Raw genomic sequence first — 14,081 nt, 5'->3', positions numbered from 1 at the left:
GTGATGATATCATTCATTACCACACTGATACTGTTGGAAAGAAATGAGGATATCTAAAATGTGACAGTATGGGTGTGTACGGAGAAATATATAAAATGAGGTGGACCAATAGAGTTAGAGATTGAACTTTATTCTCTTTCTTGGAGATGCAAGAAAATAGTTTACAAGCAATAGACACAAAAGCAAAATCATTTGAACGCATACAAAAAGTTATCAAGTAAATTATAAGATCAAGATATTTCTATAGTCTCGTCTGTGAACCGCATCATAGTGAGTTGGTGTTTTCATGTTGTGAGAATAATGTAATAACCACAAAAACAAAAAGAAAAAAACATATTCCATTAATTAATTTTTTTACATACATTTTTCTATTACTGTAGTAAATGTAGACCTGTATAATAAATCTCAATTGAGTCAGCTACATGTCATAGAACATAACGTTATTTCAAAGAGTGTGTTTAAAATACCTTGTAGGTGAGAACACAGAGGAAAAACAAGAGGTGTGGCCCGATTAGGTTTTTCATTTTGTCCAAGATACTGGTGCTAGTCTCACATCTAGTGGCAGTGAATATCGCACATATAACCTTTGAACCAATGTGAAACTGCTGAAAATGCACAGATGGTTGAATATGTCAGAGTCTGATAATGCGCTGGAAGATAGAATGATTATTGCACAAATCAGTTGTATGAGTTATGTGTAATATTGTCGTATATCAAATTTCTGGATTCTCCAGATGTAGCCCTTGTACTCCAGGTATCTAAAGGTAAAATTCATTTCCACACTCAAAATTGTATTATTATAGGTTTAATCAAAGTGGTAGAACTCAACAAAAGATGTAGCAACTGCTTAAACTACATATATCAGCAGCAAGCTCTGGACAAGAATATGGTGCTAGATTAAAAAAACAGCACACATTTCTCATTTATAGCAACATGTTATACTTTCCCTTAAAATATTTAGAAGCCTGACGCACATCTCATCCATCAGATATTACAGTAAGCTGCTACTGGCTCATAGTTTTGGTATAGTTCTGAATGAGACCTTGGAAGTACTGCTGTGTGTTTTTCTTGGGTTGGAAAATGATGATATAACATTTTGGCAGGAAGTACCACAACAGAAAGGAGTAGAGACTGGAGAGCACTGCCACAGCGTTAAAAGTTTGGATGTATCTTCCCCTGTAAAGCAGGTATGCAGTGGCAAAGATGATCCAGGTGAAGATCAGCAGCAGCAGACAGAACGTTATCGCTTTGGCCTCGTTGTAATTTTTGGGGAGGTCTTTCCCCATGTAGGAGAAAATAAAGCAAAGAGTGCACAGACATAGAAGTAAACATACAGGAGCAGAGCAGGATTCCAGACTGAAGTCACAACTGAGTATGATTTTATCTGGGTACCATACGGTTTCATTGTAGGGCCTGGGGGATGTATAAGAATAGCCAATGGTTATTAACAGTGCCTGAGTGACAAATGCCACAGTGATGACCAGCCACTGTCCATGATACTTCATCCACCAGCTGTGCAGCTTGGGAAACTTGGCAGCCATTTTGAAGACGCAAACAATTTGAAATGAGCGCACAACAAAACATGCCATACAAACAGTGTAGAACAAGAAGAACGGTAAGAACCTCAAGATACAATAAGAAAGAGTTGGCTTGCCAAAGTAAAAGAAAATACTGAGACTACACAGACTGAGGCAGCCTAAGATTAGGAAGCACATGGGTCCCCCAGCAGATCTGACAACAGGGGTGTTGTAGTTTACAGCAAAGAGAGCAGACATGGCGAGTGAGAGGCCCACCAAGGCCGAGGCCCCGAACATGATCAGTATAGCCCCACTGTCTGTGAATGGGATGTACTCCACCAGCCGCAGGGTGCATGAGGTGCTTCCTTCTGCAGACCACTCTGTCTCCTTACAGTCCATGCACTTGTAGGGATCCTCTGTTAAACAAGAGAGAGGGCGATTTGTTAATACACTTAAGTTGAATTTTAAAAACTTAAAGACAAAACTAAAGGTAACAACGGCTGGACTATTCAGGCATAATAATTTACCTGTGCTGTTGACATAGGTTCCATTCGAACAGATTTGACAAGTGAAGCAGCATTTGTGGATTCCATCTGGGTTTTTTGCATATCCCACAGGACACTCTGGTGAACATACTGAAGTGGGCACCTGTGCAACGTAATCATTCAGCAAAAAAACAGAAAGTCATGATGGGGAAATGATAGATAAGTAGCAGTACCTGAGACTGGACATCTTTTTAAATGTCTAATTCAGTTTGTGTTGGACAATCACTTGCACCATGAACAACCACCACTGGTTGACTGTCAACACTTAACAATCACATACACTCATACACAACAATCCTTCAGAAATGGGAAAAGCTCTCCATACACAATAACAACTCTCTCCTGTAAGAAAAACAACTCACTTCTCTATTCTTGTACCACTGAATTTTGGTGCTGTTGATGACGAACTGGAACGATGGAGGAAAACTATAAAAGCCGATCTCCTGCGCATCACCGCTTTGATTCCAGTAAATTATAGAGTAGGATCCAAACTTGGGGTCACCGTTCTCATCAAACTGAATGCTTTGATTTAAAAGTGTAAAGTTGGACTTCTTCAGCTCAGCTAGAACCTGATGTGGATAAAGAACATCCAAATCACTTTCTGTGGACAATGGAGGAGTTGATTGAATCCTTTTTTAGGTTGTATCTCTCATAGGTAGAAACTGCAGCGTGATGACCGTCTTCAGAGGTTTTAGGAAACAGATTATCAGAATGTAAACTCTTCTATCTCTAAAATGTGTTGTGTCTGATATCAGTGCAATGTTCACAAGGTAATAAATGAGTGTTCATACATGTATGCAGAAATCAGACAAAACATCTGTACACTATAGTGGTTTCTCTCACTTAGATTGACTTTAGTAATGTTTAGACTTCTCAGAGGTTTAATCAGATTGAAATGTTTCACGAGATTAAATAAACCCTGACAAACAGCTCTGAGATTGCAATCTGTAGAAGTAGAAGTGATCAAATCAACACAACTTAGAGACTGTTTGCATTTGTAACATGGGATAATCAAATGAATCATATAATTATTGTACTTAAAGAGACTTACCATGTGAGGGTACACTGACGTGCTGTCATTACATGTGCCAGCTCCACACTGTAAAACATTGTGTAAAGCATATGCGATCGAGTACACAGCTGAATAAACAGGAAAAGAGAAAGATGGGTCTGCTGCGATGATATCTTCGGCACTCAGGCTACTGCAGTTGCAAACCTGATTACAAAACGTCTGCTGTCCTTCATCTCCACAGTGAGTGTGGGTTTTCAAAGACGAGATGAAATCACTGAAACCAGGTATTGCTTGCGCTGGTTCAGCGACTCCAAGCACAGTTCCAACATTTCTGATCCCCTTCATCTTGGGGAGCTTCTTGTTTAAAGACCATGCGTCCCCTGCTATCCACACCTTGTTGGTGATGTTCAGTTGTATCGCTGACTCAATGAGTTTTGCAGCTGTCCACTCAGGGGCAAAGACAATGAGTATGTTCACTCTCTGTGCCTCTATCTGTTTGAACACTTGGGTGTAATTTGTGTAATAATTGAGACCTTTGCTGTACGCCAGGCAGATCTGGCTGTCCTCAATCTTTCTCCTGAACTGTTCCTGACCGTCTTTGCCATAATCATTGTCAATGTTGAGGAAAGCAACCCAGCGCCAGTCGAAGTTCAGTAGGATGTTGAAGATTACTTCCACGACGTCCTTATTGGAATGAACCGTTCTGAAGAAGGACGGGAAATTGATGTGACTTGAAAAGATAGAGCTAGCTGCTCCATAACTGACCTGTTAGATGAGCAATAAAGAAAATGTAAATCCTCAAAAGTCAAATTGCTTTTTTAATTCAACAGACAATAGATGACAAATTTACCATAGGGATGAGATCCATCATGAGCAGTGGGGCTACAGACAGTGTCTCAGTGCTCGTATAAGTGCCGACCACTGCTGTCACCTTGGTCAGAGTCTTGTGTGATTCATCCCGACTTTGAACCGAGCCGTTGAATGAGATGAGGTCGAAAATCCCTGGAAAGTTACGTGTATCTGAGCAGTGGTCAAATATCTGATAGCCCAGAGACACATTAGGCAGCAGGTTGGTGGAGTTGTTTATTTGCTCCACAGCGAACCTCATCATTTGAAACCTCCGATAACTGGACAGAATTAAGGGTTGACTGTGGAGAGAGGGTGAGTATAAGTTATAGTTTCAAAGACTGTTCACATATGGGTAATTAAAAGTACTAAATGGAACAAAGACTGAGCTGAACAATGCAGACTTTATCTCCCTCAATAACTTTGATAATGCCGAAATTGTTTGGATTGGGTTTGGGGGTAATTAGCAACCACAAATAGCTCTTCACTCTAATTAAGAAAACCTTCGATGGTGCTGTAATCTGTTCAAATACACGTTCTTCAATAATTTCAATGTCCAAAGAAATCCATTCAGATCTGTTGTGAGACTCACCTGGAGCAGTGGATGGTGTCCGGTTTGACGTGATGAACAGGAGCATTGACATGATGAACATCAAAAAGTCCACCTATCAAATAATCTCCCTCCAGCTGAAACTCTGAGGCCGGGACAGTGCATTGAGTCGAGAAGGCGTGTTGAAGAGATTGAAGCAGACACAGATAAACCAGAAAATGTTTCATGGTTGAACTTTACTAATCTGATGCCACCTCTTATTTGTCTTTGCGCGTAGCAAGTTACGAGATACTGCCGACACTTCAGCCTCTGTGAGTATTTCCATGCATTTGTGATTTACTGAGGCGCAATAAATGGTTCAAGGAGAATTCACAAAGCAGTATGCAAAAATCATCGTACCTGCAGCGTCGAGCAGCTACTGGCATCAAGTTCCATGCCTCCGTCATGCATATATCTGGTCATTACGTAAATACATGTTTAAATCTAAGATATAATGTCAGACAGGTATAAAACGTATGAATAATAACTTTAGCATTTATGGGAGACACCGTTTGTTTTCCTCCATGGGAAGCACAGGGTTAAACAATAAGACTAATAATTGACGTATGTGCTTTTAGAGCAATTCAAGAAATGGGTTCTTATTGAGTGTCGAAAATGTCGAGTAAACTGTCAAAATTATCGAATAGATTTGAAGAGAGGAAATAGAAGTGTACTGACATCTTGGATCTAGTTTTTTTAACCATCAATACCCACAAAATATGAAGCCAAGACACCGACATACTGTTTGAAGGGACACATCTGCTTTAATGTTATTTGGAGTGAAAAAAAATTACACTTGAGCTATTAAAATCCTTTTTTTAATAACTGTTGCACAAGAAAACAAGAACATGCAATTCATGAGAAACATGTTTAATCAATCAAATTAAGAACCCAATTAACCAGTTCTGCTTTTGTCAATTTCAACCTAAATGGATAAAGAAAAAAAAACAGGAAACAGGAAACAGTATGGTGGTTGGAAGAAAAACAAAAATAATAATAATCTAAAAAAAAAAAATCTTATTTTAAAATATATATATATGTATATACAAATCCTCCAGACAATCATTTGAAACAAACTTTTTACAGGAAAATGTTTTGATCCCTTACTACAGTGCTGATCATAGTTTATTAATGACAGATTATCCCCAGCATTCTGATAAAAATGGGAAAAACAAAAAATCAACAGGTTTATAGAAAAAAAAAAAAAGTGTGATCGTCACCCACTTCATCCATTTGTTATAATAAAAGCTCTCAATCTCTGTTTTCTTATGTTTCCTCTGCAAAAGAAAGAGAACAACAGTTTGCTTGGAATGACTATTTACCAAAACGTTTTTTTAATCAAAGTAAACACAAATTATCAAGGACTACAACAGCTCGTCTATACAAATCGAATGAACCCCAGACTTTGAAACACAGATGGGTAAATGCTTCAAAGAGAGGTGGAATTGCTCTGTTATAATGTAAGATTAGACCTCGTTAGGAATTAAACTTGAATACTGGTTCTGAACATTGAAGACAATATGTTTAGACTAATTATTCACAAAATGGTGTAAAAATCTGAGGTAAAGCAAATTCATTGACTTGCCATTTCAATCTAAATGCCCCATATGATGAATTGAAAAATTTGGTTTACAGGGGTGCTCAATGACACAGTATCCCATCTGTTTAACTCTAACAAAAAAGTACTAAGAACTTAAGTAGACGTAAACTACACACTATAGGAAACAAGATGGGTTGGGGGTTAGACACATTTGCCTTGAAATATGCATTCAGCGTTGTGACATGTGGCTGAAGACTGATAATCATCCATATTGATCCCAGTGTAATCTGGGCTGTATAAAGAATCACATTGACGACCAATCCATGATTTATCAAAACCAAGAGAGATTAATGCAGACTATTATTTCAAGGGATGAAATATAATAAGTCCATTCTGTCCTGAATGCATTTTCAAGGGGAATGTTACTAATTTCTTCAAAGCGTCTGCATTTGGACATGAGGACAACTGGCCTACACAGTTAAACCAGCTGCACGTTTGTCGAAACAGATGAAATGATTCTAATTAAAAGACTGCTGCATTTCCTTCAGATTTTATATTACACATCTAATCGTGTTATTTTGCTATTAACACTTCTGGATTCTCAATATATAACTTGTTACAAATAAGTAGGAACTGATATATTATTTAAAAGTTGGCAAATTTATTTCTGTTGGGTATAAGGACATGGACTGGAATCACCATCATTAAGGAAAATAAACAAAAAAAACAATTCAACCAAATAAATTCACTGCAAATTTTTTTTAAATCAGTGTGGTTCCTTCTTTAAGAATTTTATACTTACCCCGTTGGGTTAAAAATACGAAAGGCAACACTGAGTCAGATCTTACCTACTAGTGAACAAAGGCAACCAAATCCTAAATTGAAGATCGGGGTCCTCAATAGAAAAAGAAAAAAAGGCTAAATTCCCAGGCTAATTCGATCCATATTGCCATATCCTCATCAAACACCTTGAACCATGGATTAAAACTAGTATTTTTCATGTTATGTTTTAATGAAACTGTTCCACTTACAAAAACAAACAAAAAATCTCTAACCCATGTCACTCCCCACCAGCTGTGAACTGCAGATTTCAAATGAGACGGAGGGGGAAGACTAAGTGGGAGTTATTAACTAGCAAAGGCTTTCCCTGTTTCGTCCTTGCCTTTGTATGTCCTCTTCCCGTGTGTGAAGGGTAGGTATCTGTACTTGACCATATGCTGGAGGAAGTGGAGAAGAGAACAAGGAGAATTAGTGACAGGTATTTGGGTTTGCGCACACATTTTTACAACACTTTTTTGTTGGTGCTTTAAACAAGATATTCAGGTCTTCAAAATAAAACACGCTGATTATTTAAGAGAGAGTTCACCCAGAAATGAAAACCCAGATCTACTCACCACTATCCCGATGGAGGGGTGGATAAAGTGTTTGAGTCCACAAAACACTTTAGGAGTGTCAGTGGTAAACATTGTTGCTGCAAAAATCCAACACAATTGACGTAAACCAGCAGCATGTTATGTTTTTCGATTGTATAATTACATCTGAAGCTTTGGTCACTAGTTACTACAATTGTATTGGATTCTGCTGCAAAGGTGTTTAGTGTTTTTTGGACTCAAACACTTCACCCACCCCTCCGTCGGCATAGTGGTGAGTAGATGAGTGAAGTTTCATTTTTGGGTGAACCATCTGTTGAGGCCTTGAGGGTGAACACAATAAAAAAAACACCTGTACAATATAATTAATTCAAAAAGATATCCTTTCAAAAAACATGACCCATCTGAATGTAACTTGTGTTGCATTTAGGGATGTTCATCATTAACTATTTAAACATGAACCAACTATTAGAATGTTGCCTGACTCAGTATCGGTGACGGTGTTCCTAGGACATCTATACCATCTGAGAAGGTATTCTCTACCGTGGGTGTCACAGTTAACAGACTGTGAACCAGACTGACCCCACAGCATGTGCACATGGTGCCATTTCTGAATAAGAACTAGTAGAGAAGCTGTATGCTGAGGACTGAGTAGGTCCTGCATGTTTATGAAGGCTGATTATTGTGATCTGGTGAATAAGAGAGGGCCCAGCAATGCTGCAGGTGTGTGATGAGTGAATCCTCATTTTTCTCCTGTTTATGCTGCCGTTTGTTCAAAATTAAACCCTTATTCAAAAAGCGATGCATTGGAATTTTTTAATGTGTCATCAATTATATAACATTTTAATCTTGTTGGGTAATGGCAAATAATCTGTTTCCGGGGCAATGATCAAATCATCATAGATTAGAAATTATAAATAAAAATGTAAATCCCTAATTGCATTGGGCAGTTGGTTTTTCTGACATTTTGAACAAGTAAGTTGCGAGAGCTAACAGCTATGGGGCATAATAAATAGACCTGAAGCCTCTCTCAACGGGTTATTTGACTTATCCTAAAAAAAACCTAAGATGAAAGGCACTGCTTGCGTAACACTGCTGTGACTCCATTACATCCAAAGTGTCAATGTAAACAGTTGCATGTACTGTATCTTTCAGTGAGTGAGTGTGTGTACACGATTTACCTTGATCTGCCTCTTCATGGTGATGCAGAAGAGCATGATGAAGTACATTACAAGTATAGGCCAGAACACTGGAACGTTGAAGGCCTCAAAAAATGTGCAGATCATGGCGATGACGATGCCCTTTGTCGCAGAATGCCTAGAAAAAAAAGAAAAATGACCTCAGTTAAAACTGTGTAATCTTTTTTTTCTCTGATCCCTTTGGACACGGAGAGTCAGCAAAGCCTTCATCCTTAACTGTTATTCACTAAATTCGTTCAGAACATGAAATAAATACATGATGGAAAATGAAGGAGACTTGGTGACTAAACTTAATATCTTCATATGCTTTATCATATTTTATTTAAATAAATAAATAATGAACAATAAATAACTTTAACCAGGATAATTTTAAAACAACCCGGTCATTTATATTTGTATGTTTAACATTTATGACAGCATAGCGACTAACCACATGGAAAGAGGAACCCTAGATTGTATTTTTATACACCAGACAAATTGCTTCTGCAGAATGACTGATGCAAAACCCTGCCACTCTCTTCCTGTAGTTGTACACAGCAGGATGCAGAATTTGCATAAACACATAACAAACAAAGTTTAACTGGTACAACACAATTTATATGGTTTTGTTGCTCTATTAATAGCACGTTTCTTAAACGTATAACTATTATATAACTTTTAGAATGGATTAAAACTGCCCAAAGAGGTTAAATTGTGCTGTAGAAGTCTGTCAAAACAAGTTGCTGATTATGTTTAAAAGACAGAAGTTTATCTATGGAGAATATGAATAAAATAGAACTGATACAAATACACAGATTTATTCCACCCCATGTCTGTGGTTTATGCTAAAGATTCTACGTCCTTTTACAAATGAGCTCTGCGTGACTTAACCATGTACCACACAAGTCATTTGAAAGAACATAATTTGCAATCTCTCTGTGGATGGAAAGAGATAGGTGCCCCGACCACGAGTTGGACTCTCACCAGAATTTGAATTCAGGCAACCTCCTGATGAAGGGGCGAAACTCCTCGTTCTGCTTGGTAGGAAGGGATGGGCCCTCATCTGCAGGAGATATGTTAACAGATGATGTGGTGGTTATTAAAAAGGATACATTCATGTCTGAGCATATAGACCATATATAAAAAAAAATGTAAGATAACATTTTTAAATCATTTTGCTTGAGTATTTTTTTTTTTTACTGTGGAACTGAAATTATTAATCCACATGTTTACATCAGAGTGTCTGGTGCTAAGACATAACATTTTCTGTATTCTGTTCCTTGGACAAATTTATAGACTATGAAAACATTTGCAATAAAAAAACAAAGTTCATGCATACCTGTAGAATATATGAGAACTTTGATGTTTTATGGACTGACATTTGAGATAAGTTTAACAAGTCAAAATACTGAATAAACAGACAGATAATATACCAAGTGCACAACATGACCAAAAATAAAAAATGATTTGATGCAACTTGCCTTCGTCAAGCATTGAGGGATCCACTTTTGGCGATAGAAAAGCAATGAAGAGGTTGAGATGGTAGATTCCCAAAGCATACGTTACTATATACCATCCCTGAAAAGCAGCAGAGGAACAGCAACACGTTAAAATGATTTCTGGGTAACTTGTGAACATGGAGGTGCACCCTTGTTACAGACAAATTTAAAACCTATTAGTGAGTCGTATAACAACTGTAAATCAAAATTTTAAAGCAAGGAGCATCAGCCCCCAGCAAAAAAAAATATAGATGTCAAGAGTTACTGTCCACTTGGAGCATCACCTAAGTAGGTGACAAGGTTACTACCATCAAGAACCTTTGCAATGTTTATAAAATCCATCAAGGAGCCTACTAAATAATTGCACACATACACTAACCTCTCTAATACAATGGCTGGAACTGCCTTCTTCTCTTTGGTGAGAGGTCTGATGTCAGTGATGATGATGCTACTTGCAGCAGGTTTTTAGCCCAAAGAAAACAACTACACCCAATCCTCACCTCTGTTAGTGGCATGCATGACATGCAGAAACAGTAATTCCTCCCTTGGGTCAAACTCAGCAGTGACCCCACAAACAAAGTTCCTGGTCGGAAAAACTGTCCTCAGAGTGTTTTTTGTAGCTTGTGCTGTATCTGTAATCTGCTCTGCAACAGTTCTTAGTAACAAACTGTGAATTTGGAGCAATTTTACTTGGTTGGGCTCTAGCAGCACAACACCAGCAACGAGGCTTTTTTATATACTCTCCTTCTGGAATTTGTTTAGCTATTAGCTCACTCACCACATAAATAGCATGATTAATTTTGTCTGTTTCTGAATGTGTTGTTAAATGCTGGTTGAGCCAAAACTCAGTCACTGAGCCGTAATTTATCCATAACATGTATTTCGATAACATAGTCCGTGCCCCAAAAGGCATATATAGCCAAAAGGGACCTAACTGGACATATAAGTCTACTATTTAATATTATTTACTTTCTTTAATTGCAAAACTTTAATTCCTTTCAAGATAATTTATTTGTAGTTTTTAAATCACATTTGGACAAAGGTCAGACATCAGTTGCAGTGATGCTGTCATCACGACTACTTACAATTCCCATGGCTTACATTTTCTTACTTTACCTGAGCAAATAACAATGTAGTAAATGAGGTAATAAACAGAAATGAAAGATTACCTGTAGTATGTACACTCTGATCATGTAGACAGCAGTAAGTAGTAGAGTGGATGCCCATCGGGCTGCATGGAATGGCGTTGACTTGTCTAGCCATGACTGATAGACCTGTTCCACGATACATACACAAAAGAAAACAAGGAGTAGTCATCAGGGGAAAACATCCATGAACAAGCAAGATATAACCTTAGAGAAACACAACATTTGTCTGTTTCACTTTTGCAGAAATATGACTAAAAGACATAACATCTGCAACCTGTCATCCTTATATCTACTGAATGTAAAGGAAAATATTCCCAAACCCTAGGCCCTTTGTCTCTGCCTGACTGCTGGAATACACATAGACAAACCAATTGACCACTTCTCACTTATGATAGCAAGTGACATTGTTTAAGAATTAATAACACCACTGAGTACAAAACTTGGGGGAAAAACTACTGAGTGGTTATTTTGATATTTAGCACCATATCAGAATTTTTAAACTTGTTATATCAAGTTAATAAGACTCACACATCACACGATCACTCACCTGTCCAATCCGTGTGAAGAAGGCACCAACTACAGATGGTTTCCCATGGATCGAATCCCCAACACTGTCCCCTTCTGACATTCTACAGACAAACAGAGCATATTGATTAGTGGTAGAAGAATATAACTTACCTGGCTAGTTTGACTGAAACTGGCCATTTGTCACTGCATAGATGGATTTGTATTTGAAGCTGCATAGCAGCTTCATTATCTAGGATCCACAACTCTAGTATCTCCACCACCCTTGGGTGTACAGAGGCTGGAATTTCAAGTTTGTAAACCAGCCAGTTGGAATTGTCTACACTCAACATACGTTTTTTTTATTAGGAGACTAGACGCACATTCCAACATTCACTGGCCTTATCTTAATCACAATCCAGTGCTTCGGCTATTATGAATAAATAGAAATGGCAATTTAAGGAGATTTTATTAAATAGCCTACCATATCTAACTGTATCTGGTGTTTGGATGTTCTACATTCCTGCAAGGCCTTCTAAAGATATACTGGACTCCTATGGGTCCCTGGATCCCCTGAATGGGATTATAGCAGTTTCAGATAAATATCACCATGGAGGCAGCAGCATGATTTGATGCTTGAAGCGATCACAAAGAGATGAAACAGCACAAAATGACATGGATGCGTCTGCCTGCATGCAACAGAACAGCAGGAGGTCTGTCACTTCCAAATCAGTGATTGGTTTTCACTGATCATACACACACATAATCCATTCATTGAGACGAGTTAAAAAGGAGACACACTTCTGAAATGTGTGACCAGCTTGTTGTGGTAGATGTGCGATATTCTCCGATGATCTAAATCTACAGGAGCTGCTCTCTAACGTGTGTCATCCTGGTTCACGCGAACCGTGTACGGAAATCCGAACGATCACTGGCAAAAGAAAACGAGAACACAATCTAATATCGTCCCTGTTAAAGTGAACACGCTAACTGGCCATGGCCACACATTTCAGCTACTTTCACACAGGAACGAGAGGTCCATTGATTTAGAAACGAGTTGGTCGTGAATCTCCTATGTAACGTGGACATTAGTAGACCACCAATCACAACGTGTGGTGTCATTACACATCCATTAACTCGGGAATTGTAATGATGTATTTCGACACGTAGCGTTAGCGGAATAAAGGCAAGACCGGGTTTAACTGTGCGTTATGGGGGCTAGCTAACGTTAGCTGCATAACTAGCTAACAGGCTGAGGCACTCCGGAAGGCAGCGAACAGGTAACATTTGCAGAAAGACACACACTGAGAAAATAGTGAAATCGCTACAATCGCTACAACTAAAGCGACAAATACTATCGTTTTATCGGTTGTAGTTTTTTTTTATCACGGACGTTAGCTGACAAATTAGCCCTAGGAATAGCTAACCAGCTATCTTGCCGTACATTGCCCTTTCGCCCAAATTACCTGTTAGTATGGGGGATGTAGTTTTAGACGAAGCTTCAGTTAACCCCATACGGCCCTTAAATCAATTCACATGACTACACTTCCCACAACTCACCAGTGGAGTCTATTAAAGCCGAGCCATTATAAAATGTAGTTCGTGACTCGCGTTCACTTCATTGCAACGTAGCTGTCTCCGGAAAACATCGAACTACAAGTCCCGGCAATGAGTTTGATAATCTGACAACTCACTTCCGGAGGTTCGGTACTACGCTGCCGACGGCTCCTCAGCTAGCCGTCCGGCTCGGGCAGAAATGAAACTCAACGTCAGTAAACCGCGTCACAGTTTACCCAACGACACCGTGTCTGTCCCGAGTGGCTCCTGGTTCCTATGTCTCTCTGTGTCTTTGGGTTGCGTTTGTAAATCAAGTGAGGATAATCAATGGCGCTCCTCTCTTACCTGATGCGGCCGCTGATGTCACTACCCGGCTCTACCTAGCTAGCTAAACTAGCCACCTCTCGAGTGAACACGTCAGTACTTCCGCTAGGACTCGAACACACGCCAGGCAGGAAGGTCGATCCCCGAGTACGACGAGCTACTGACACTGTGTTCGTGACGTATGTGGTGACGTTCAGAGCCTCGCGAGCCGGCCGTACCACGTGACTGAGTCAGGAAAAAGTTGTAATTTTTGAATAAAAATTAATAAAATCTTGTCTCTAGTAGCACATTCACATCACAAGCCTCTGCCCAATTTTTTTCCACTTTCCCTTTTGGCCCCGCCAGTGTATCAAAAAGACAGAAACAATATTAATAAGTTCATAATTTAAGTATTGGCATCACAAACATCGTTCATTAATTTATTCAATTCAAAGCTTCACACACCAAAGCCA

The 14,081-nt window shown here is 38.8% G+C and overlaps 2 protein-coding genes across 3 annotated transcripts; both read right to left on the bottom strand.

The window, feature by feature from the left end:
- Positions 1 to 1,004: 1,004 nt before the first annotated feature.
- LOC133005048 (taste receptor type 1 member 1-like) lies at positions 1,005 to 4,697 on the bottom strand. The gene is made up of 6 exons (XM_061074636.1): positions 4,513 to 4,697; positions 3,925 to 4,222; positions 3,114 to 3,839; positions 2,425 to 2,631; positions 2,045 to 2,165; positions 1,005 to 1,933 (listed from the first exon to the last, which is right to left on the bottom strand). The coding sequence occupies exons 1-6, from the start codon at positions 4,695 to 4,697 to the stop codon at positions 1,005 to 1,007; spliced, it is 2,466 nt and encodes an 821-aa protein (XP_060930619.1).
- A 551-nt stretch (positions 4,698 to 5,248) lies between these two features.
- Positions 5,249 to 13,771, bottom strand: rer1 (retention in endoplasmic reticulum sorting receptor 1). 2 transcript variants are annotated; one of them, XM_061074759.1, is made up of 8 exons: positions 13,651 to 13,771; positions 11,792 to 11,873; positions 11,266 to 11,370; positions 10,079 to 10,175; positions 9,582 to 9,660; positions 8,601 to 8,736; positions 7,212 to 7,266; positions 5,249 to 5,786 (listed from the first exon to the last, which is right to left on the bottom strand). In XM_061074759.1, the coding sequence occupies exons 2-8, from the start codon at positions 11,870 to 11,872 to the stop codon at positions 5,776 to 5,778; spliced, it is 564 nt and encodes a 187-aa protein (XP_060930742.1). In that variant the 5' UTR covers position 11,873; positions 13,651 to 13,771; the 3' UTR covers positions 5,249 to 5,775. The 2 variants fall into 2 exon arrangements, with proteins under 2 accessions (XP_060930742.1, XP_060930741.1); XM_061074758.1 differs by having other exon boundaries at positions 5,249 to 7,266; positions 13,651 to 13,770.
- Positions 13,772 to 14,081: the final 310 nt, after the last annotated feature.

The sequence above is a fragment of the Limanda limanda genome, chromosome 7, assembly GCF_963576545.1.
Source record: "Limanda limanda chromosome 7, fLimLim1.1, whole genome shotgun sequence".
Taxonomy (NCBI): domain Eukaryota; kingdom Metazoa; phylum Chordata; class Actinopteri; order Pleuronectiformes; family Pleuronectidae; genus Limanda; species Limanda limanda.
This window is presented reverse-complemented; position numbering and strand designations above follow the sequence as displayed.